At 52.4% G+C, this 20764-nt stretch overlaps 8 protein-coding genes across 8 annotated transcripts; 6 read left to right on the top strand and 2 right to left on the bottom strand.

The window, feature by feature from the left end:
• Positions 1–1906: 1906 nt before the first annotated feature.
• Positions 1907–3249, top strand: MAA_00765 (mitochondrial import receptor subunit; the record flags this gene model as incomplete). Its single annotated transcript, XM_007818763.1, has 2 exons — positions 1907–2054; positions 2129–3249. The coding sequence occupies 2 exons, from the start codon at positions 1907–1909 to the stop codon at positions 3247–3249; spliced, it is 1269 nt and encodes a 422-aa protein (XP_007816954.1).
• A 219-nt stretch (positions 3250–3468) lies between these two features.
• On the bottom strand, positions 3469–4924 carry MAA_00766 (GPI transamidase subunit PIG-U; the record flags this gene model as incomplete). The annotated part of the gene is made up of 3 exons (XM_007818764.1): positions 3469–4327; positions 4411–4678; positions 4786–4924. 3 exons carry the CDS (start codon positions 4922–4924, stop codon positions 3469–3471), a joined length of 1266 nt encoding a protein of 421 aa, XP_007816955.1.
• A 761-nt stretch (positions 4925–5685) lies between these two features.
• On the top strand, positions 5686–7665 carry MAA_00767 (pescadillo; the record flags this gene model as incomplete). Its single annotated transcript, XM_007818765.1, has 1 exon — positions 5686–7665. The coding sequence occupies one exon, from the start codon at positions 5686–5688 to the stop codon at positions 7663–7665; it is 1980 nt and encodes a 659-aa protein (XP_007816956.1).
• A 374-nt stretch (positions 7666–8039) lies between these two features.
• MAA_00768 (RNA polymerase I specific transcription initiation factor) lies at positions 8040–10031 on the top strand (the record flags this gene model as incomplete). Its single annotated transcript, XM_007818766.2, has 2 exons — positions 8040–8303; positions 8397–10031. The coding sequence occupies 2 exons, from the start codon at positions 8040–8042 to the stop codon at positions 10029–10031; spliced, it is 1899 nt and encodes a 632-aa protein (XP_007816957.2).
• A 222-nt stretch (positions 10032–10253) lies between these two features.
• On the bottom strand, positions 10254–11156 carry MAA_00769 (Crotonase, core; the record flags this gene model as incomplete). The annotated part of the gene is made up of 1 exon (XM_007818767.1): positions 10254–11156. One exon carries the CDS (start codon positions 11154–11156, stop codon positions 10254–10256), a length of 903 nt encoding a protein of 300 aa, XP_007816958.1.
• A 784-nt stretch (positions 11157–11940) lies between these two features.
• MAA_00770 (uncharacterized protein) lies at positions 11941–14182 on the top strand (the record flags this gene model as incomplete). The annotated part of the gene is made up of 2 exons (XM_007818768.2): positions 11941–12056; positions 12361–14182. 2 exons carry the CDS (start codon positions 11941–11943, stop codon positions 14180–14182), a joined length of 1938 nt encoding a protein of 645 aa, XP_007816959.2.
• Positions 14183–15048: 866 nt separating this feature from the next.
• MAA_00771 (D-lactate dehydrogenase) lies at positions 15049–17166 on the top strand (the record flags this gene model as incomplete). The annotated part of the gene is made up of 4 exons (XM_007818769.1): positions 15049–15361; positions 15442–16713; positions 16772–16866; positions 17074–17166. 4 exons carry the CDS (start codon positions 15049–15051, stop codon positions 17164–17166), a joined length of 1773 nt encoding a protein of 590 aa, XP_007816960.1.
• A 638-nt stretch (positions 17167–17804) lies between these two features.
• MAA_00772 (UPF0183 domain-containing protein) lies at positions 17805–19401 on the top strand (the record flags this gene model as incomplete). The annotated part of the gene is made up of 2 exons (XM_007818770.2): positions 17805–17856; positions 17927–19401. The coding sequence occupies 2 exons, from the start codon at positions 17805–17807 to the stop codon at positions 19399–19401; spliced, it is 1527 nt and encodes a 508-aa protein (XP_007816961.2).
• Between the last annotated feature and the right edge of the window lie 1363 nt (positions 19402–20764).

Here is a 20764-nt window from a genome sequence, read left to right as displayed (position 1 = left end):
GCACTAGCAAGACGGACTTGCTCCCCGACAAGCAAATTCGACAGATAGAGTTTTGGGCCGGCGTCACGATCCGGAGTTTCTCCACGTTCCAAGAGCGGCGGGCTCGCCGGCCCCCTTTTGTCGCTTGCTTGCAAGCAAGAGTTTTGTGATCGTGGCGTTAAACCGTTAGGAGTAAGTTTGTTTCCGGGCAGAAGGCAGCAGGAAGGATGTGTTCTGTCTTACGAGTGGCTTTTTTGTGTGTGTGTGTGTGTTTGTGTGAGCGGTACGTATTTTATTTGGCTTTCTTTCTTTTAATTTAGCCGGAATGTGGGGGGGCAGTGCTCACATCTGAAGAGATAAGAGAACAATTACCCAAGGGATGAAAGGTGCCAGGATGTATGTACTTTGCAATCTTGTATCTTGATCCAATTTTTTTTCCTCTTTTTTTTTTTCCTGTGAGAACATTGAATGTCAAGCAGGATTTCGACTCTTGAAAGACGGGGATGTGGGTTCTTTTGCCAAAGTGGGCGGCTAAAATGGGCTGGGAACCTTGGAATCATCAAGTCCCTCGATTTCGAAATTACCGATGCTACTAATGCAGGGACACAGCCCTTGGCTCCAACAAGGCTATAATCGCAGTGTTAAGTCATGTTATATCGCAATTTGCCACATTCTGATTCACGCACGCCCAGCTTAATTTTGCAACGTGAAGCATTGTCCCTAATAAAAAACACATGCAGGTACGGACGGGGGTCTAGACTTTGAGCCTCGGGGGCTGCAAACATTTTGTTTTTGACAAATTGCACGACGAGGCACTATCCAAAGGTCTGTGCGACTCCCAGTGGTCTGATGTCTATACTTGGTAAGGCTTATGTCACAGGTTTCATGGCCGTTTCTGGAATTCGTGTGCTGCTGCGGTGTAACGCTCGCTTGGCATGTTGGTGGGAAAAAATGTGTTTGCTCTGAGGTGCATGCAACATGTTATGACTTGTCTTGGAGAATTAATAATAGCTCGGCAACTCGGGTTGTGAAAGTGTCTGTGGGCCAGACTATCTGTTCCTGATCGTCAGGGGTTGTGAATCATGGTGAGGGAAGGAAGAGGAAAAAAAAACTTGACACTGTGGGCTTTGACGTCCTATTCTTCACGTTGTATCTTTTGACGAGCTGCAGGTGGTGCGTCGGATATGAGACGACCATCCAAGTGGGTACTTTGATATTGCCTGTGCCTGCCCCAGGTTCCAGGTACCTACTTAGTATGTACTACGACGGCCAGCGTGGACTCGTGGCTGGCATGCAACCGTCTATTTTCTGCTCTCGGAATATGGTGCCCATGCTGGTATTGAAACATGCTGCAGTTTGCTGCAAGACGTACAGCACGTAAGATCTGACGCGGATCAAGGCAGTTTCATCGGGAAATGGGCAAGGCTGCCGAAACTGTCGCGGAGTGATGCTCTCCGCAAGTGCCTCATATTTTGTCCCGAGCCAATGTCTCGCACTCCGTGTCGGCTGGCCTTCCTCAAACGGTTCCGAAGCGATCCATGTGCAAAAGTTGAGTTGAACCTGTTGATCTATCCATTCGTCACATGACCACGTGGGAAGATAGGCGCCGTGGCTTGCTGTGGCGCTGAGTTCTAAATCGGGCTCATCGTCCCCATGGCTGCAGGCCAGCCTTGTCAAGCTTGCATCTCCAATGCCGTGTCCACTTCCACGTATTGCAATCTATTGCATTCCGTACTCCGTACCTTGCTCCAGACATCTGCGCGGCCAACACCACCATAGCCTGTCACCACCCCCCCAGATTTTCCTAGCCGAGCCGCGTCAACGGAGGTGATTGATCTTCTTGCGGCGCGCTAACGGACTCCCAAGGGTGTGACGACGGCAAAGCCAGCATTTTGAAACAACGCATTGAGCTTGGCCAAACCACACCATGTTGGAGCTTCATGTCTGGGGACCAGCCTTTGGCCTAGCCTCTATTGACGCAGAGTGCCTCGCGATCATCACGTATCTACGCAATGCGCTTCCTGCCAGCGGCTGGCGCCTCATCCCGAGCAACTATCCTTCCGCATCCCCATCAAGTATGCCCAACCATCGAGCATCATTCACGGTGCTGTTCACTTTGACCTCAAACCATCTGACCGACTCCGAGCAGATCTTCTCCCCGCTCTCGACCATGCTGGCACATGGGTTAGCGGTTATCAAGCAATAGTAAACTACCTCACCTCCAAGTCACTCTGTACAAACCTCGATGCGAATTTGGACCCTGTCCAGCAAGCAGACACCATTGCATACGGTGCTTACTTGCTGGCCAACGCCGCACCCCTCGTCGATCTGTCTCTCTACGTCTCGGCCGCGAACTGGTCTGCAACAACAAGACCGGCCTATAGCGCCTTGTTACCATTCCCCTTGACATGGACCCTGCCGCCGCTGATACGAGCCGAGGCTGCTCAGCGCGCGGAGCATCTTGGTCTCGCCGAGTTGGATACAGACTTTGATCCAAATGGCGGACTGCATTTGACTGCTGGTCGGGACGCCTTGCCCGAAACATTTCGTAGGCATTTGCCCGCGCGGACGAAGAAGACTGTGCGAGAGGAGATGACGCCTGAACAGGCTGCTGCTATACGGTTGTATGGGTTGGCGGAGGACTGTCTATCCGTTGTGAATTCGTTGCTGGGAGAGAGCAGTTTAGAGGACAAGTCGCCTCGTTTCTTCGGCGGAAGCCGTCCATCCTCTTTGGATTGCCTGGCATATGGGTTCCTGGCACTTATGGTAGTGCCAGATGTCCCCAGAAGCTTCCTCAAGGACTGGATTGGCGCGGAGACTCCACGGCTCGTCACGTTCGTAGAGTCAATGACTCCCGCTGATTTAACGTGGTCTCCTACGGCAGCCTCTTCGATTTTGGGCTCAACTACACGCGTAGCTGACTCCATCTTGCGAAATATTCCCAGCGTTGGAGAACATTATGCCAATGAAATGCGGTATAGAACGGAAGTTGGCGTGAAGGGCCTGGATCAGAGGGCTTTGATGATGATGATGAGCGTCATGCTTACGGGTGCTGCCGTCGGATACGGTTTACACATGTACAAGAGCCTACAGCCATTTGGGGCCAGAACACAAGTTTGGAGACAGCTCCGTGGTACATCTAGGTTGAGCCAGTTTGGGGACCTTGGCAATATGCTCAGCAGTGCCATGGGAGCATATCAACCGGATCCAATCCCCACTGGAAATACTTCAAGTGGTCGCCTTGTGGAGGTTGACTCGGAGGTGGATTAATACATCAAAAAGGCACATAGAGTCCAGATACCCGTTCCGCTGTGGGACACCAAGTGTACAATATGTAATGAATAGTTAATTTTCAATTTTTGAAGGACGTGGTCTGACCCCTTTCCATGACGCCATTCTATGCATACTCATACAAAACACTTTTTGGTCCACTCCCTGTTTCTAATATTTTCTTTCACTGTTTTATCATCGTTCTGAGGGCTCAATACTCTAGATTTGCTTTACCTCCTTGCCAATCATGTCGGGCCGCTCAACCTCCCACTCGTCTCTTAATACGGCAAATGTCAAATCCGTGACCAACAAGCTCTGGCCCAAACTCCACACCAGCGTAATAGCGTAGAAGAAGTTTGCGTTTCCGCTGCCGGCGTATATCCACAGGTGGTAAAACGCGGGGCCCAGGAACGTGGCGTACAGGAGCGTGGCAGACGCAACGTAGGTGTACCTCATGAGCGGGAAGACGTGCCGGAACAGCGGGAGCATGGCGAGAAACAGGCTCGCGTCGGCGATGGAAGGGTACGGCTTGAAGATGGAGAAGATGCCCAGGAGAAGGGTCAGCACGGCGAGGGGCTGCGTCCGCAGGCGGATCGTCAGGCCGCCCACGTAGGCCGCGAGGTGGAGCCAGAAGACGGCGAGGAAGAAGGCCCGGAAGGAGTCGAACATCTCGATGAAGAAGTACCACCACAGGCCGACGTTGGGGGTGAGGTCGGACAGCGTGAGCTGGATGCCATACGTGCGGGAGAGGAACTCCCACGAGTTGCCGGTGAGCACAAAGGACATGCCCAGGAGGAGGCCGAGGCAGACGGCGGTGATGGCGACGCATTTGGCGCCGAATGCGACGGCGCTGGCGGTGCGGCGGGCTTCGGGCTGGCGGTCAAAGGAGAGGAGCACGAGCGGCGGCAGGAGGAGGATTGGGTACATGGACAGGTAGGAGGCGAAGGAGAGGGCGATCATGGCGTTGAACGCGGAGCCTTGAATGGCTTTGGATATGGCGTGGAGGATGGCGCATGTCGTGAAGATGCTGGTGGATCGGCCGATGCAGCTGGCTATCGTGAAGGGGTTAAAGAGGAATCTGGGACATGTCATTGTCAGTTTAGTTTTTTTTAGTTTTTTTTGCAAAGCTCTTCGACGCGCAGGTTGGATTTAACTACTTACGCGGCGGCCACTGCTAATCCACACGCTCGTTTCGCTCTCCGCGGAGACGTAAACAGCTTCGACTGCCCGGCTTCGCCTGAATTCGCAATTGTACAAAGCGCATCGGCGCTCAGCAAGTCAACCAGTATATAGAGAAGCGACGTGAAGATGGGCCAGGTTTTGACGCTTGGGAGCAGCGAAAACAGCGGTAGTAGCAGCGGTGCCTGGTGGTAGACACCGCCATCGTAGGGCCACACATTGTGGTTGTAGAGGAACAATCCTTCTTGTACTGCAAAAAGGAGGGGAGAGAGACGTCAGCTTCCTGCGTCTGGGAGCTAGTTGAAGGGGCTGTCGCGAGGTCATGTCGAGACGGAGCCGAAATACGGGCGCACTTACATCGCTTGAAGCTCGTGACGGGGGTGGAAATCTCTACACGGCCGGTCAAGAGGTCTGGCAGCCCGGGGAAGGCCACGGTAAGAAGGAGTCGGAGGACGGCAGCGCCAGCGTAGACGCCAGCTTTGCCTCGCAATGTCATGGTTGAGGCCATGGCACTTGGTCAGGCCATTGCTTGGGTGCGAGGAGGGGAGACGCGCTGGCCGGAGAGTGTGATGCCGGTTGCGGTATGGAGGCCACTTGGCACCTCGGATTCACGGGCCGATGGTTGGAGGTGTGAAGTGGAGTATGTACTCCAATGTGTACATACCTGGTTTGACTAGGACCACCACTGCTGATGTGCATGATTTCGATTTCATAATAGGCGGCGGGTGCCATCAATTGAAAGATCAAAAGCGAATTATTGAGCAGATGTACGGAGTATGTTTTACTCGATGCATTCATTCGGGGCGAACTGTCTGGCTATGGATGGCAGTTTCGCCAGAGGGTGTCCCCACGATCCCGGAGAGGAAACATTTGGGCTCTGGAACAAAAGTTTGTATTCTCCCGAAATACTTGCAGACATGATGGCGGCAATGTAACTGGGACATGGGACAATTTGCTTCTTACTTTAAGCACTTGAGTACACCTAGCGTCCGGTACTTTGAGGTACTCCGTACGCACAGGTAGGCCTGGTTCGTGCAACAATCCGGGCGGTGAGATGTTTGGTTGCCAGCAACAGGGGCTCGCATCACGCTAAACGAAAAACGGTTGGAGACTTGGGCGGTGCCGTATGGCAATAAAATTTCCGGTCAACTTTGGAACTCCAAAAAAAAAAAAGTTCAGAAATAGCAGAAGGCCGCCCCGCTGCCCTTTCCAGACCAGAAAAACCCTCCAGACGATTCGAGTTCAATTCAAACGGCAATGGGTCGGATAAAGAAGAAGGGCCAGGCCGGCGCGGCCAAAAACTACGTCACGCGAAACCAGGCCATTCGAAAACTTCAAATCAGCTTGCCTGACTTCCGTCAGCTCTGTATTTGGAAGGGCATCTACCCTCGTGAACCTCGGAGCAAGAAGAAGGTCTCCAAGTCCTCGACTGCCTCGACCACCTTTTACTACGCCAAGGATATTCAGTATCTCCTCCACGAACCACTTCTGCAAAAGTTCCGGGACCAAAAGGTTTTGGAAAAGAAAATTTCCAAGGCATTGGGTCGTGGTGATGTCAGCGATGCCAAGCGACTTGAAGGAAACGCTTCCCGACCAGACAAGACCGGCAAGCCTCGATACACTCTTGATCATGTCGTTCGCGAGCGCTACCCTACCTTTGTTGATGCACTGAGAGATTTAGATGATTGTCTGTCCATGCTGTTTCTCTTTGCCAACCTACCGTCCACCTCTAGCGTTCCAGCCAAGATGATTGCTCGCTGCGAGAGACTCTGCCTCGAGTTCCAGCACTTCCTGATTGTCTCCCGAAGCTTGACCAAGTCCTTCCTTTCTATCAAGGGTATCTACTACCAGGCCAACATACAAGGCGAGGATATCCTCTGGTTGGTGCCTTACAAGTTTAACCAGAGAATTGTTGGCGACGTCGACTTCAGAATCATGGGCACTTTTGTCGAGTTTTACATGACCCTCTTGAGTTTCGTCAATTTCCGGCTATACACCTCCATCGGTATCAAGTACCCGCCCAAGTTTGACGCCGTCAAGGATGAGAACGCCGCCGAGCTTGGCGCTTTCACTCTCGAAGGCAAAGCCCTGGTCGGCGCTGAGGAACCAAAGAAGTTGGAAGATGCTTCACATAAGCCTGACCCAAAGACTCAGGCTGCCGTCAACAAGGTTCTGAAGACTCTCCAGAATGGCGACGCAACGGATGGCACGGAAGAGACCGAGAATGGGGCCACTGAGACTGAAGAAGCAAACGCGAGCGCCATTGACAAGTTTGAACCTGCGGCTCCTGGTGGCGATGTGCTGATGCAGCCGTCTGCTAATGGAAACGATCACAAGACCTTGTTCTTCAATTTCACTTTCTACCTCTCTCGTGAAACTCCTCGACAATCTCTTGAGTTTATCTTGAAAGCATTCGGCTGCAAGCGTGTTGGATGGGACCCTGTCCTGGGTGGCGGAGCCTTCACAACAGATGAGTTGGATCCCAATATCACGCATCAGATTGTCGACAGACCCCCTATCCAAGCGGCCATGGAAGAAGATGGCGACGCTGAAGATAATCAAACATCACAAAAGTTGGCTGCCAATCGTCGGGTCCCAGGCCGGACATACGTTCAGCCCCAGTGGGTGTGGGATTGCATCAACGATGTGGAACTCAAGGAGCCTCACCTGTACGGTCCCGGAGCATCTTTGCCGCCTCATCTTAGTCCCTTCGTCAAGAGCGTCCAAGGTTCATACGATCCTACAGTACCTTTAGAGGAGCAGGAGCCTGAAGAAGAGGCTCTGGAGGCTGATGAGGACGGCGACGAAACCGTTGAGGGCATGGACGTTGCCGAAGACGAGGATGAGGATGAGGACGAAGAAGGCGAAGATGAGGACGAGGACGAGGACGAGGACGATGCTGAGAAAATGGAAGAAGATGTTCAGGAAGAGGACGAAGATGAGGACGAGGCTGCTCTCCGACAGCAAGAACTCGAGGCGGAGCTGACAGGCGCCTCTGTCAAGGCCAAGACTACTAATGGTAAGGCCAAGGCTAAGGAACAAGCGCGAAAAGCTTTACGCAAGAAGGCCAAGGAAGAAGCTGAGGATCTTGAGCGTGCAAAGGGTATGCTGAGCAAGAAGAAGAGGAAGCTCTACGAGCAGATGATCTACACAAATAACAAGAAGAGCGCGGAAGACCAAAAGCTAAGAGCAAAGAGAAGAAAGCTGGAAAAGGAAAAGGCCAAGGGCAAGGCGTAATAAGGATTGTTTTGATATTGTGAATAAAATGCGTTTTAGATGAAGGTTATATAGGCCTTTGTGATTGATGACTGTACGCAAGTCTGTGCATTTCAAAGGGAGTCTTTCCAAAGTTCCTTCCAAATTGCTATCAAGTGTGTGGCGCCAGCTCTTCGTGCCGTGTGGAGCCCCTCCAACCTGCAACCTCCAACCTCCAACCAACCTTGGCTACAATTTTGCCAACTACACCCGACATCCACGCGCTAGCAGCGCCAGCTTACCACTTTTTCATAACGCCAAAGAGCACCGTCTCCAAATTGAACAAAAACGATCTTACCTTCAACATTGTAATACATGAAGAGGCGCCCAAATCCATCTGATGGCATGCTTTGAGTATGGAGGAGAAGCAACCCACCAACTGGGACCTGGACACAGATGAAATCGCATCCGTCACCTCAGAAGACTTGTATGAGAATCGACCAAACCGCTGGACGGGGCCTAAATCGACATGGAGGGAATTTACTAGGGAGGAGCGGCTGCTCTGGCGGTCCATGCAACAGCTTGTTGACAAAGATTTGGCGGTGCATTTGTACGATGCGTTTGCTTTGAAGAGACAAGGGAGGGACCAGGCCACAGCACAGAGCCTCACTGTCAAGACGGTATGTCGCATACATAATGTCGTTTTCAGGTGTGCAATTTTATTGGGGAGCTACAACAAACGACGTTTATGAAGCCGGGCTGATGGTTAGCAGAAAGATGCACAAGACATTGTCTGGGCGCCGCCAAAAGTATGGACGGCATGGCCACTGAAGGAGAAGCATATCTCCGCAGAAGGGCTCTTCCAAAAACAAAACGACGATGAAGAGAAGTTCACGTTGCGCAAGGTGGAGAATGGGATGCCCAGCACCGAGCTGCAGGATGAGCTTGCCGCAACCGTGTTGCGTCTGGCGAAGGAACGATATCGACGACGATCATGGCATCGCCCACTGCATCCATCCATTGAGAGCCCTTCCAGCCCGTTGCCATCTAGATCAATAGACCAGTCTGAGGATGAATTGTCACTTCCATCTTCTCCTCCTCTATCAAATATGCCGGCAGGTAGTGAAGAGATGTCTCGTGACCATGGCGAGGATGAATCCAGTAATGATGATGAAGATGAAGACTTGGAAAATGTCCACGTTGGGAATGAAGAAACATACGAACCAGCTATATCTTCAAATGACGACCTGTCGAACCTTCTTCTCCGCCCTTGTGTCCGCCACATCCTCACACAGCTGGACTGCACCCTCACCATCCTCCACAACGCCCGCGTCGCCGGCTTAAACCACCTCTCCGAATCAGAGTCCTCTACGGAAGGGGAGTCTGAGGCGGGTACGCCACGGAAGAGAGGTAAGAGGGGCCGTCCAAGGCGTACACCTCAACCTGGGGAAGAGCTCTCATCTTCTGAGCAGCGGAATGTACAGGGCCCCAGACGTCGCGGCCGGCCGCGCAAGATTCACACACCGCGAGAAGGCGAGACGGAAGAGGAGATGTGGAATCGTGTAGCTAGGGAAGGGCACAGACGACTCCCCTTCACAGCTGCAGATCGAGATGCTGCGTTCGAAGCGTGGGTAGAGGAAGGTTATCGCCGCGAGCGAGAGCAATATCGTACAAGTGCACAATATGAAGAGCATGTCGCTCAAGCCATCACTGGTGAAACTAAATTCGAGAGAAAGCTAGGCAAATGGGGTCTGAGAGACTGGAGCGACATCGTTGGAGCTGCTGCTTTGGCTGGATTCCCTGATGCCGTCATATCACGCACTACCAAGCGATGTGCCGACCTCTTTGGTGAAGGTATGGTTATTAGACGTCTAGACGAGGTTCCTTCTACGCGAGTCCCAGCATTCACCAGTAAAGAGTACCGCCCTTCAAATATTCAGCTTCCGTCGTCTCCCGCTGAATCCGAGTCCGAACCTTCAGCAACACTCCTACAACGCCGTACTACGTCCCGGCGGGCATCTGCCGCTCGATCTTCCACAGCCTCCTCGCCTGCAACTCCTAGGGGTCGGTCTCTTTCACGATCCGGTTCCCGCTCATGTTCTCGCTCCTCCGCAGGATTTCAATTCTGCCCGGTTCCAACGTGTGATCGCGCAAGCAGAGGATTTTCAAGACGAGCCAATCTGCGGCGTCACATAACCCTTGTTCATCCGGGTCACACATCAGAAGAAAACGACTCGGACGACGAGGTTGTAGGTGGTGTGCATGTTGATGGATTTTTGAAGACATTTTATCCCCACAGAGGGTGGAGAGGCGAGGATGTGCTTGCGAGAAAGAGGAAGAGGTATTACAGGGGGAGGAGTCTGAGTGTGAATGAAGGGGACGATGAGGGGGCCAGCGATGAGTCGTGACTTGAGGTTCATCTAATTGTGGAGAGGCAAGGTGATGAGAAATTAAATTATTTGAGACCTAGCCACTCGGCGCTTTTATTTTAATCGATTTGATGGCAGTGTCTACTCAACGGATATGATGGATAGGCTTAACGACGATCCCAAAGTACCACCTTGTATTGCGATTTCGAGACTTGACAGACAAAACGGACTGAATTCTCTTATCTCTTCATAGTGTAACAGCTATAGTTTAGCAGGCGGCTTGACATCGACGGGCGTCCACCACGGATAATACGGCAAACCATCCTCCATGGTGCCCTTAAAGTCAGGCTGCCTCTTCTGCATGAAGCTTTCAACACCCTCTTTGGCATCCTTGCCCCTAAACAACCCGTGAAACAACCTGCTCTCCAGCAGATGCGCTTCCTCTGGGGAGCTTGTCGTTCTGTAAATCATATCCTTCATCACCCTCGACGAGACATTGCTCACATTCACGCTGATATCCTCGGCAATCTTCAACGCCGTGGGCAGAACCTCCTCGGGGGGGACAACCTCACTGAACAGTCCGTCGAAGAGCTTATGGTTGGCTGGGTAGACGGCACCTGTAGTTGTCAAATGCAGCGCCTTGGACGTCCCAATCAGTCTCGGCAGGAAGAAGCTGCTGCAGGCTTCGAGACAGAAGCCCCTTCTTCCAAAGACGAAACCGATTCTGGCCTCGGAACTGGCAATGCGGATGTTGGCGGGGAGGGTCATGGTGATGCCGACGCCGACGGCGTGGCCGTTGATGGCCGCGATGACGGGCTTGTTGCATCTGTACATGGCGACGGAGATGCGGCCGCCTCCGTCACGGTGAAGCTCAGCGGTGGTCGAGACGCCCTGAGGCGAGGAGAAGTCCATTCCGGCGCAAAACATCTTGTTTTGAGTGTCGGAGGAGGTGAGGATGATGGCTTTGACACGGGGGTCGAGGGAGAGGGTGTTGAAGACGGCGACGAGATTGTCGGCCATGATGTCTGTGAAGCCATTGCGGTGCGACGGACGGTGGAGTTTGACGATGATGATTGGGGTTGGAGAGGGCGAGGATGGCGGGTGATGGGAGATGAGGAGGGTTGGGAAGCTGAGCTTTTCGTAGGATTCTGGTAGTGATGCCATTTTTGGGGTGTGATTTGGAGACGGGAGTTTTGAAGTTGACAGTGTGGGATTTGTGTGAAAGAGTATGAAGTTTGGAAGCAATCTATCAGGATTGTCGACGGCGGGGAATATGGTGTAAGTGTGTATTTAATGTACGTGTGGTAAGGGCAGTCAAAGCCTTGGTCGAGATAAGTTGATGTTTGGCGGTGGTTTATATCCGGGTTTCAACAGCCGGGTACCGAGGTTCATTTTGTGGAGGCCATGTACGGAGTTATCACGCAGCATGTAGGGAGTAAAAACACATGTCTGAAATACGTGCCGTGGCCATGCCCATTTTTTGTGTGACACCATGATCATACTTATAGTTAACACGAAGAGGATTGTTTGTTCAAAGCCGTTTTCGACATGTTGCATATGCCACAAGACAAATACTAGATGATGGAGGTGCAACATTGAATCTCCGAATGGACATCCGGGGTAACCGAGTGTGCCATGTTTGCGGAGGAAGTTGCGGAGCAGAACCTCGTGCCAGATGTGGGTCCTCCACTGGACTCCTTCCCTGGCAGAAGCTCTGCCCTCTTTGCCCTTGACAGGTAGTGATGACTAAGCAAGCCTTCATCCTTCAACACGATTGGAACGACAAACCCACCAACACATTCACATCCCTGCCCGTCACGACGCAACAGCTCCAGCTCAGCTCCACTGCAGCGTGTTACTCGCTCACTTGCTCGCCCAGCTAGCTGCCCGTGTTCGTCTCTGCGATGCCCAGGCGTGAAGTCATGTCACGGCTGCTCTTGTCCATAATATGGTATATGACTGGGACGCGCATCAGCAGACATGTTATCGGCTGTATATCGACGAGGGCAGGTCCCTTGAGGACATTATGGACCATATGAAGACTGTTCACAAGTTCACACCGAGGTGAGTCACTCACACATGGCACCATGACACCACAGCACCACGGTCCTATCGTACCGCTGGCACCCGCTGGGATTCTATTCTACTGGCTGCCAAGTGCGTCTGCACACACATACAATACTATTACCAATTTGCCCGCACTATCCGGCCATGGTGTGAATGGGGTAGACGCATCCTGATCCAGCTTGGCCGGCTCCACGCTCACAACATGCTTGGTGGGCTTAGTGTATTGTTGCTGTTGAACTGCTCCCCATCCCGCTTACTCTGTCCTGTTGTACGGTGAACTGCAACTTACACAGTTTTCTAGCAAGCGAGCATTCCAGACGCAATTCCGCCGTTGGAACTTTCCGCCAAAGCAACGGCCCGCGTATAAGAATGACCGTTTGGTAAGCCGCATCAAGGAGCTCTGGGAAAGAAACTTGGCCCAGAGGGAAATGCTGCGGATTTTGAATGAGGAAGATGGCTTTGACATCAAGCCTAGGGAACTTGTCAGAGTACGAACTCGGAACCGGTGGCTATTGAGAGTACCCAACGGCGACAAAGGCAAAGCCCCTTTTGGGGATGACGGCGACCAGACAGAGGGAGAAGAGTTGCGCAGCTCGTCTGTACCCATGACGGATCGAAGCTCGCCTGCGCCTCCTAGGAATGTTTTGTCTGTCACTGGTTCTGATACCCAGCAGGATTCGGACCGTGACAGGCATGCGTCTGCGAGGAGCTCAAGAAGGAAACGGCGGAGAGCAAGACAATCTGCCACTGGGAGTGAGCCTGGCGAACTAAATCGCTTTCCTTCGGAGATGACGCTTGACGAGGCTCGAGCCATTCTGGACCTAGATGTGTCCATATACCGTGCTCTGAGAACACAATTTCAACAAATATGCCAAGAGGAGAAGATTTCCAAGAAAACGACGGCTGGTGCTGAAAAATGGGAAGCAGCCAAAGGCCAATTAGTTCGTCAAATGCCCCAGGTCTATAGCTTACTTTGGTCGAATAAAGAGAACCCTGAGGACCGACAGCTTGCTCTAGATGTCATATGTACGGATGTTACCAAGCGAATGCGAACTATGGAAACGAGGATGACTCTCGCAGAGGCGAAAAACGTCCTCGGTATTAATCCAGAAGAGTCGCGCGATATGCGGACGGCTTTTTACCAAGTGCTTGCTGATTCTGGCTTTACATGCAAATCAGATGCCACACCGCAACAGTGGGAAGACTTGAAGAGGAGGTGGGGAGATAAGTCAGCATTGGTAGAGCGGATAATGATAAGTATAAGGACAAACGGTGACGAGAAGCAGGAGCAGGCTCGTGCTTTAGAAGTCCTAGCTAAAGATATCATGAAGAGGTTACGAGATGAAAGGGGCCGCAAAGACATGAGGAAGCATCACCGCCAACACTTGCCAATCAGTTCAACCGGGTCGTCGCAGGCTGAACAAGCGCCAAAAACCTCCAAGACTGGACATTCGCGTAGTTCTCCGTCAAACGACCCGGTGGATCTGGCGGAGGGCATGGCAAATGCTAATTTTGATACCATGTCGGAAGTATCCCACACTTCGCACATGGCATTTAGCCCTGCAAGCAGCAGTATTGGCGGGCATTTGCCGATATCACTGCAATCACAGACATCTAATCTTTCAGATTCCCAAGATGGATTACCTCAGCCGTCCCGAGTGCTTGGGTCATCGCCGATGCCGCCAGGAATAGGACTTGAACCACAGATGAGCTCATCGTTGCTGCTCGAGCCCAGCACTCAAGCCGCTTTCATGAACCAATCTTACGTACAGCCGCAATTTGCACCGCCGGCTACGTCTGCACCGGTTTTTCCACAGGTGCAGCCACCATCTATAGCATGTGCTATTTTTCTACGCCTTCACCCGTCATCATCAAGCTACATTTCCAACTCAAATCTCTGGATAGCCACACTCACTTCGCACTCGGTACAGGAACTCCGACAAGTGGCTGTAGCTAAATTCCCAGGGACGGCATGCCTCCGCGTGGAAGGCGTGCTAAAGGATGGCAAGGGCGGTGAATTACCACTTCAGATCGAACAGGATCAAGAACTAAGCGCGTACTTGGCGCACTTGCAAGGCACGGCGCCAACGTTCAATGTGCAGCTAGTGTGGGAGACATCTTGAAAATGGATATTCGAGAAGACAACCAACCTCGGCTGATAAGGATGCTATCTAATTTGAGCGATTTCGTTTGGCGTATACTGTTTGGCGGTTCAGGCTTCGTCTTCTTTAGAATGGTGTTTGGGAGTCCAGTCCGCAACTGCGACGGGCATGGCTATTGATTTTATTGGACATATTTATATGTGTAACGAATTCAAACGAAAGAATCGAGTATCTACCTCCGTGGCTCCCCATCGTTTTGGTTCTGCATGGAATTCAGTAGATGACGGAGCCTTGCACAATATTGAGAAGGCTCAAGGTCAAAGAAAAAGTATCGAGTGAAAAAGAGACCAGCCAAGGATTTTTGGCCAACCGCGTGCAGACATTGGGCAGGGCGGTCCTCGGCTTGCCCAGTACTACTCATATGTATGTTCATCTACATGCACGTACATTTATGCATGTGCACGCAGCGAGGGCAGTAATAGCTAGGAGTATATGCCGTCTAAAGCGGCGACAACTGCCAGCCAATTATAGTGGTAAATTTCCTGGCAGCGTACCAGACACTTGTGATGTAAATCTTGACGCTGTGGCCATGCACCTCATTCGGCAATGTCGACCGCTTGACAACCCGCGGTGCGGATGGAACGTCAAGATTGGGTGCGGACCATCTGGACATCTGAAGTGTGGGGAGCGCCACTAGCGGCCAGACAAATTTCCGGTGAGCTCCAAAGCTTTGGTGGTCGAAGTCCATTGAAATAGAACTGTCAACCACTAAGCGCTCAAAAACACTGTGTTCCCGAGGCGACAACTGTGGTCGTAGACGGAGGGCGCAGCTAGTTTCGTGGGTGTCTTAGGCATTGCGACGACAGCGGTGCTGGAGACATTCTGCAATGGCGCAACTACGACTCCGGGCGATGCCCTCGACGACGACCCTGCGGAGCTATGCCTTTGGTAGGCTGTTGGCGGTTCACATCCCACGAGGGCTCGCTCCGCATGCTATCAGACGATGCTATTCAACAGACATTGAACCCGAAAAGCCTAAGCCTCCAAGGCAAGGGAATGAGATGAAGCTGGGGAGGTCGTTCCAGGGCCAGGTAATGGGAAGCATTGGAGCACGATTGAGACGCGAGCGAGAGCAGAGAGAGCAGTATGAACGATGGAGAAACATGACAGACCCCTCAAGGAACTGGATGATTACCTTCTGTGAGTGGTGGCGGGATAAGTTGGAACGCGACGACGAGCCTCTGGTCTTTGGCATGGCAGATTGAACTAACCATTTCCAGTGTTCCTTTCTAGTATAGGTATCGCATATTACATGGGCACATTCTGGCCTCGCGAAGCCGAACCCACCTCGACCCTCCCGCTTTCCAAGGTCCAAGACCCCAGGCATAATACGAAGCTCGAAAACATGCAGGCCGCCTGGGCAGACTTTGTCAAGATTGTTGGCAAGGAGCATGTCAGTACTCTCGAGACGGACATCGAGCACCACGCCTCCTCCGCATGGTCTACCCACCAACCAAAGCCGGACGAGAAACCCTTTTGTGTGGTGTATCCTAGCAGCACCGAGGAGGTTTCAGAGATAATGAAGGTCTGCCACCAGCGACACATTCCGGTTGTCGGCTACAGCGGCGGCACGAGCTTGGAGGGCCACTACACGCAGACAAGAAGGGGCATCTCCATCAACTTTGGCAGAATGAACAAGGTCCTTGCACTCCATAGGGATGACTTGGATGTGGTTGTTCAACCAGCCGTTGGATGGGAGTCATTAAATGACGATCTCGCTAAGGATAACCTTTTCTTTCCACCTGATCCGGGCCCAGGCGCCATGATTGGCGGCATGGTTGGCACTGGATGCAGCGGTACAAATGCTTACAGATACGGCACGATGCGTGAGTGGGTGCTTAGTTTAACTGTCGTCATGGCCGATGGCACCATTATTAAGACTAGACAACGGCCGCGAAAAAGCTCCGCGGGCTACGACCTTACCAAGTTATTCATCGGATCTGAGGGCACTCTTGGTCTTGTCACCGAAGCTACGCTCAAGGTTGCCGTGAAGCCGGCGTCTACCAACGTGGCTGTCTGCACTTTCCCATCCATCCACGACGCTGCTACCTGTGTCAGCAAGGTTGTTGGCGCGGGTGTTCCGATCGCTGCTGTTGAGATCCTGGACGACAACCAGATGAAGTTTATCAACTCTGCCGGTATGACGTCGCGTTCGTGGACCGAGGCTCCCACGCTGTTCTTTAAATTTTCAGGCACCCCAGCTGGCGTGAAGGAGCAAATTTCTCAAGTCCAGAGCTTGGCTAGACAGGCCGGCAGCAAGACATTTGAGTTTGCCAGAAGCCAAGAGGAGCAGGATGAGCTGTGGAGTGCCCGAAAGGAAGCCCTCTGGAGCACCATGTCTGTGATGAAAGAAGGTGACAGAGTCTGGACTGGGGATGTTGCCGTGCCCATGAGCCGGCTGCCGCAGCTGATTGAGGAGACAAAAGAGAATATCCGTAAGAGTGGTCTAACGGCCTCGATTGTCGGACACGTCGGCGATGGAAACTTCCACAGTGAGTGTGCGCCTGGTTGAAAAATTTTGCGAGTTGCCGTGCTGACTGGGACCCCAAGCAATCCTGACGTACAGCGAGCCTCAGCGAAGCAAGGCCGAGGCGGTTGTGCACAAGATGGTCAAGCGTGCCATTGAGATGGAAGGAACTGTGACTGTGAGTCTAAAAGCATGCGGTATTGCCAGTGACAGTGATGCTAATGGAATGATTTTGTTTTCTCCGGTAGGGTGAACATGGCGTTGGGTTGGTTAAGAGAGATTACCTCCCACATGAGCTTGGCGAGTCGACAGTCGATGCTATGAGACAGGCACGTACATATAGTTCTGTATGCATATGGTAGTTTTGCTAACTTTGCGTCTATAGATCAAGAAGGCGTTTGACCCCCTTTGCTTGCTGAACTGCGACAAGATTGTTCGCATGCAGAGGCCCAAAAAGGGAGAGGTTGAGGAGTGGTGAGAGAGGCACAAGGTTGCCCTTTGTAAAAATAGTCTATGCCGTGTTTTCTTGCAAATTCGGGCGAGGGGTACTAACGCTCTTGTACCATTCCTGGACTTGACTTGAGGTGTTTGAATACAGCGTTGTTGAGTGTTGAGTGGGCATTTTACAAACAATCATGACCACGTTTGAGAGATATTGGACATACATGCCGACTGCTTAGTCAGCTCTGGAGAGGTGCCCACTGCCGCCAACCTTGGGGCGCAGGGTGGATATTCAACTGCCACATGCAGTCAAGAATCTGGTGCCCCGCGTCATGCTTAGGTGCCCCTCCACTCCCCATAGCGCATCACATGGCACCTTCAGGCCATTCAGGCCGCACCAACGCCTCCAGCTCCGGCTCGTGACTTGGACCCGCGACTTGCTGATGCTCTGACCATACTCATCTCTTCGTAAACTCATCGATTTCGGTCTGTCCTCACCATCACCTTTGCCTCATCTCAAAATCGACGCCGGGACTGGAGTTGCTCTGCGACGTTCCCTTTGCTGTCCGTCCTCCTTCCATCACCAACCCGATACCAATCCAATCTTGCTCCCACTGCTCGCGTAAGCTTCCTCCACGCCCCAGGGAGGCTTTGCTTCCTTGTTAAGCACACGGGATGTCGCTTTTCACGGCGCAGCTATACCCAGGCAGGGCGCTAGGCTTTCTGAGTAGGTATCCGTAAACAGATAGCACTTGCAGTTTGCCCGGTCACTAACACGACGTGTCCGCGCAATATAGTCCTTGGCGCATCTCTACATGATGTCCTGACACGCCTCAAAGCCGAGCCGCAGCGTTTCCCGAGACTCGAAGTCCTTCACTCGCCAGATAGACCCGTCACTGAACCTGTGTGCATTGTCCTTCCGCAGAATGGGCTCCGGCTACGCTTCGATGGGCCCGAACAGCGGCTGCGACTGATTGAGGTGGTGGACTTTACAAAAATTCACATCACATTCAAGGATAGGGATTTGTTGAAGCATACGACGAATGGAACCTCAGCTCCCGGATCGCCCGTCCCAGGGGAGTCGCCGCTAGGGCCGACCTTTAGGCACATTTACCATCGGCTGCTGGGCCCGACCTATGCCGGCGAGTTTATCCCCCCATCTAGCGGGCAGGAAGACGGCACTTATGTCCTGTCATATCCGGGAGTGGCTTTTAATTTTTCGCTGGCGAAAACGGCCTACTCACCGGATAAGGATGTGGTCACGCTGTTGTCCGCTTCGTCGAGCCAGGTTGCTACTTCGATGGCGGTTTTCAGTGGGACATCCTGGGCTGAGGCGCGACAGACTCTGTGGACAGAGATACTGCCTAGCGTTAAACAAACTTCTGTGCTACCAAAGACAAAAGATGTGTATCCGGACGAGGTGTCGCTGATTCGGATACATGGTGGTGGAAAGTTGGATTTGTTTCGGAAGTGGACGAATAATGCCTTTCGGATTCAGCTAGGGGAAACGACGCCTCAGGAGCTGGTGATGGAACTGGGTCCGCCGAATGCGATTTACCGGAAGAACGATCAAAAGATGGTGATTCACAAGATGCGGGCGGCGAGCAGCTCCCGTGGTCGGCCAAGTTCATCTGACATCGGCCGTCCTGATGATCTCACCGACACAGACCAATCATCCATGAATACCGGTTCAGACGATTCAGACAACGACGAAGCCATCGACGAACAAACAGCAAGCAATCCTTTGGAAGAGTGTTTCTACAACTACTTCTATCTTGGCTTTGACATCCTCCTCTCCCTACCAACCCAGCCATCAGCTGTACCCCCCGCAGACGACACCAACGAAGACCCAGCAGAAAACCCAATCAAACATCACCACCCTGACCGTCTTGTCGCCACCAAAGTTGTCCTCCACGGCAACGTGCCTGGGTCCTACGAATTCAACCGCCACCGTCGCTGCCGCTGGGAAATAGCGTACCTCGACGATGTCACTTCCGAAACGCAGTTCAAATACGTCGAAGAAGGCATGAACTCTAAATGGGAGGGTGCATACTCGCTAGGAAAAGTGCCACAAGGACAGAGGGGAATGGTGCTGAATCGTGGATGGGGCGATAGCCCGGGGAGCAGCTGCGAGTTTTTGGGAGGTTGGGAAGAGAGTGGTGCGAAGAGGGCAGAGGCAAACGGGGATTCGACGACGACGTTGTATGGGTTTCCGGGACTGGTGTTTGAGGTGTTGAGGAACGATTATGTCAATACCGTGACGATATTTTAATGTCAAGTAATCTATAGATTTTTTTTTTTTGGGACGCCTAGGTCGTGTGGAGACGAAACTGCTGCTTTCACATGTCAAACTGAGGCATTCAACTATACTCACCACCTGGGTTACACTAGTCGGAGGAACAGTCTTCCTGACGAGGACGCTCAGCCTATCCAGAGCTTCAGTCGGACACACGGACGCTGGCGCCCTTGCAGCCATGAACAAGCTGGAGCGTGCTGGAACGAGAATCAAGAATACAAGATCTGAATGTGGCCGTCATCAGCCAGTCACGATGAGGAGGGGTGTATTCGTTCGAGTAACAAGGGGCCGGGAAGCATCTCGACTACAGTGTGTCTGACGCCAGTGCGTTCGTGGCATGTGACGCGTGTGCCCGAGTTGTGTATGTAGATCATGGTTTGTTTTTGCGCATCTACACACGGGCTGGTCGTGGATAAAGCGGACAGAATTTGTTGAGGATGGGGTTTCTATTGACCGTGAGGGGACGAATGCTGCTTCACTTCGGCGGCTGGTAGAAGATTCGTTGCAAAGACCATTGGCTAATACGTATCCCGATATACGCATGATCCGGTGTAGTTCATGTCCTTTGCCATGCTCGTATACTTGGCTCAGCCTCTTTTTCTAGCTGGCCGTTCACACTCCAGGGGCTTCTTCCCGGCAAGCATAACCGGGATCTGCGATTCCTGTGCGGCTTTTAGACGCATGTCTACGTTCCTCACTGGTATGCGACGTATTGTGACCGCCGTGTAGGAGAGGCGTTTCTGAAGTCAGTCGGTCACCTCGACGTGTAGTGTCAAAGCGAGATTGTACAAGGGCTTGCAACTCTGCGCCAACTTGTCTTGCATTTCATCTTGTTCAAGGCCCAACTTGAAGAGCCCTCCAGGCGTTGGGGCCCGGCGTGATGTGATGAGAGGCATTCATTGCGTTGTCGTGAGAGGGGAAAGGAGAATGGGCAAGTGGTATATCTTTCGTGCCAGGGTGTTGAGTAGCGCCATAGATGGTTGGTTATATGGTGTATCGTCTTGATTCTGGAGCTACGAAAACGCAAGTTTGATACCTCACTTATTCTGGATCAAGGGAGTGGCCTACAATTTTTCCTACTGGACATTGACCTTGCGTCCGATCTCGTCGAGACCGATGGACGGCCAGTTGGCACTCGTCTACATAGGTGTCAGAATTCTCGTCAGCATGCCGGCACTAGGTTGTCACAATTTCAGGCCGCAAGTATACGAGGCACCGACATCAGAGATAGTTCTAGATGCCCAGCAGCCCTCGGACAAGGGCTAATTGTTGGTGATGTGAGCAGCACTAGCCCATCACGGGTGTGTCTGTAGAGAAAAATCAGCCTCTGCACAGAAAC

This window comes from Metarhizium robertsii (genome assembly GCF_000187425.2).
Source record: "Metarhizium robertsii ARSEF 23 chromosome Unknown MAA_Scf_7, whole genome shotgun sequence".
NCBI lineage: Eukaryota > Fungi > Ascomycota > Sordariomycetes > Hypocreales > Clavicipitaceae > Metarhizium > Metarhizium robertsii.
This window is presented reverse-complemented; position numbering and strand designations above follow the sequence as displayed.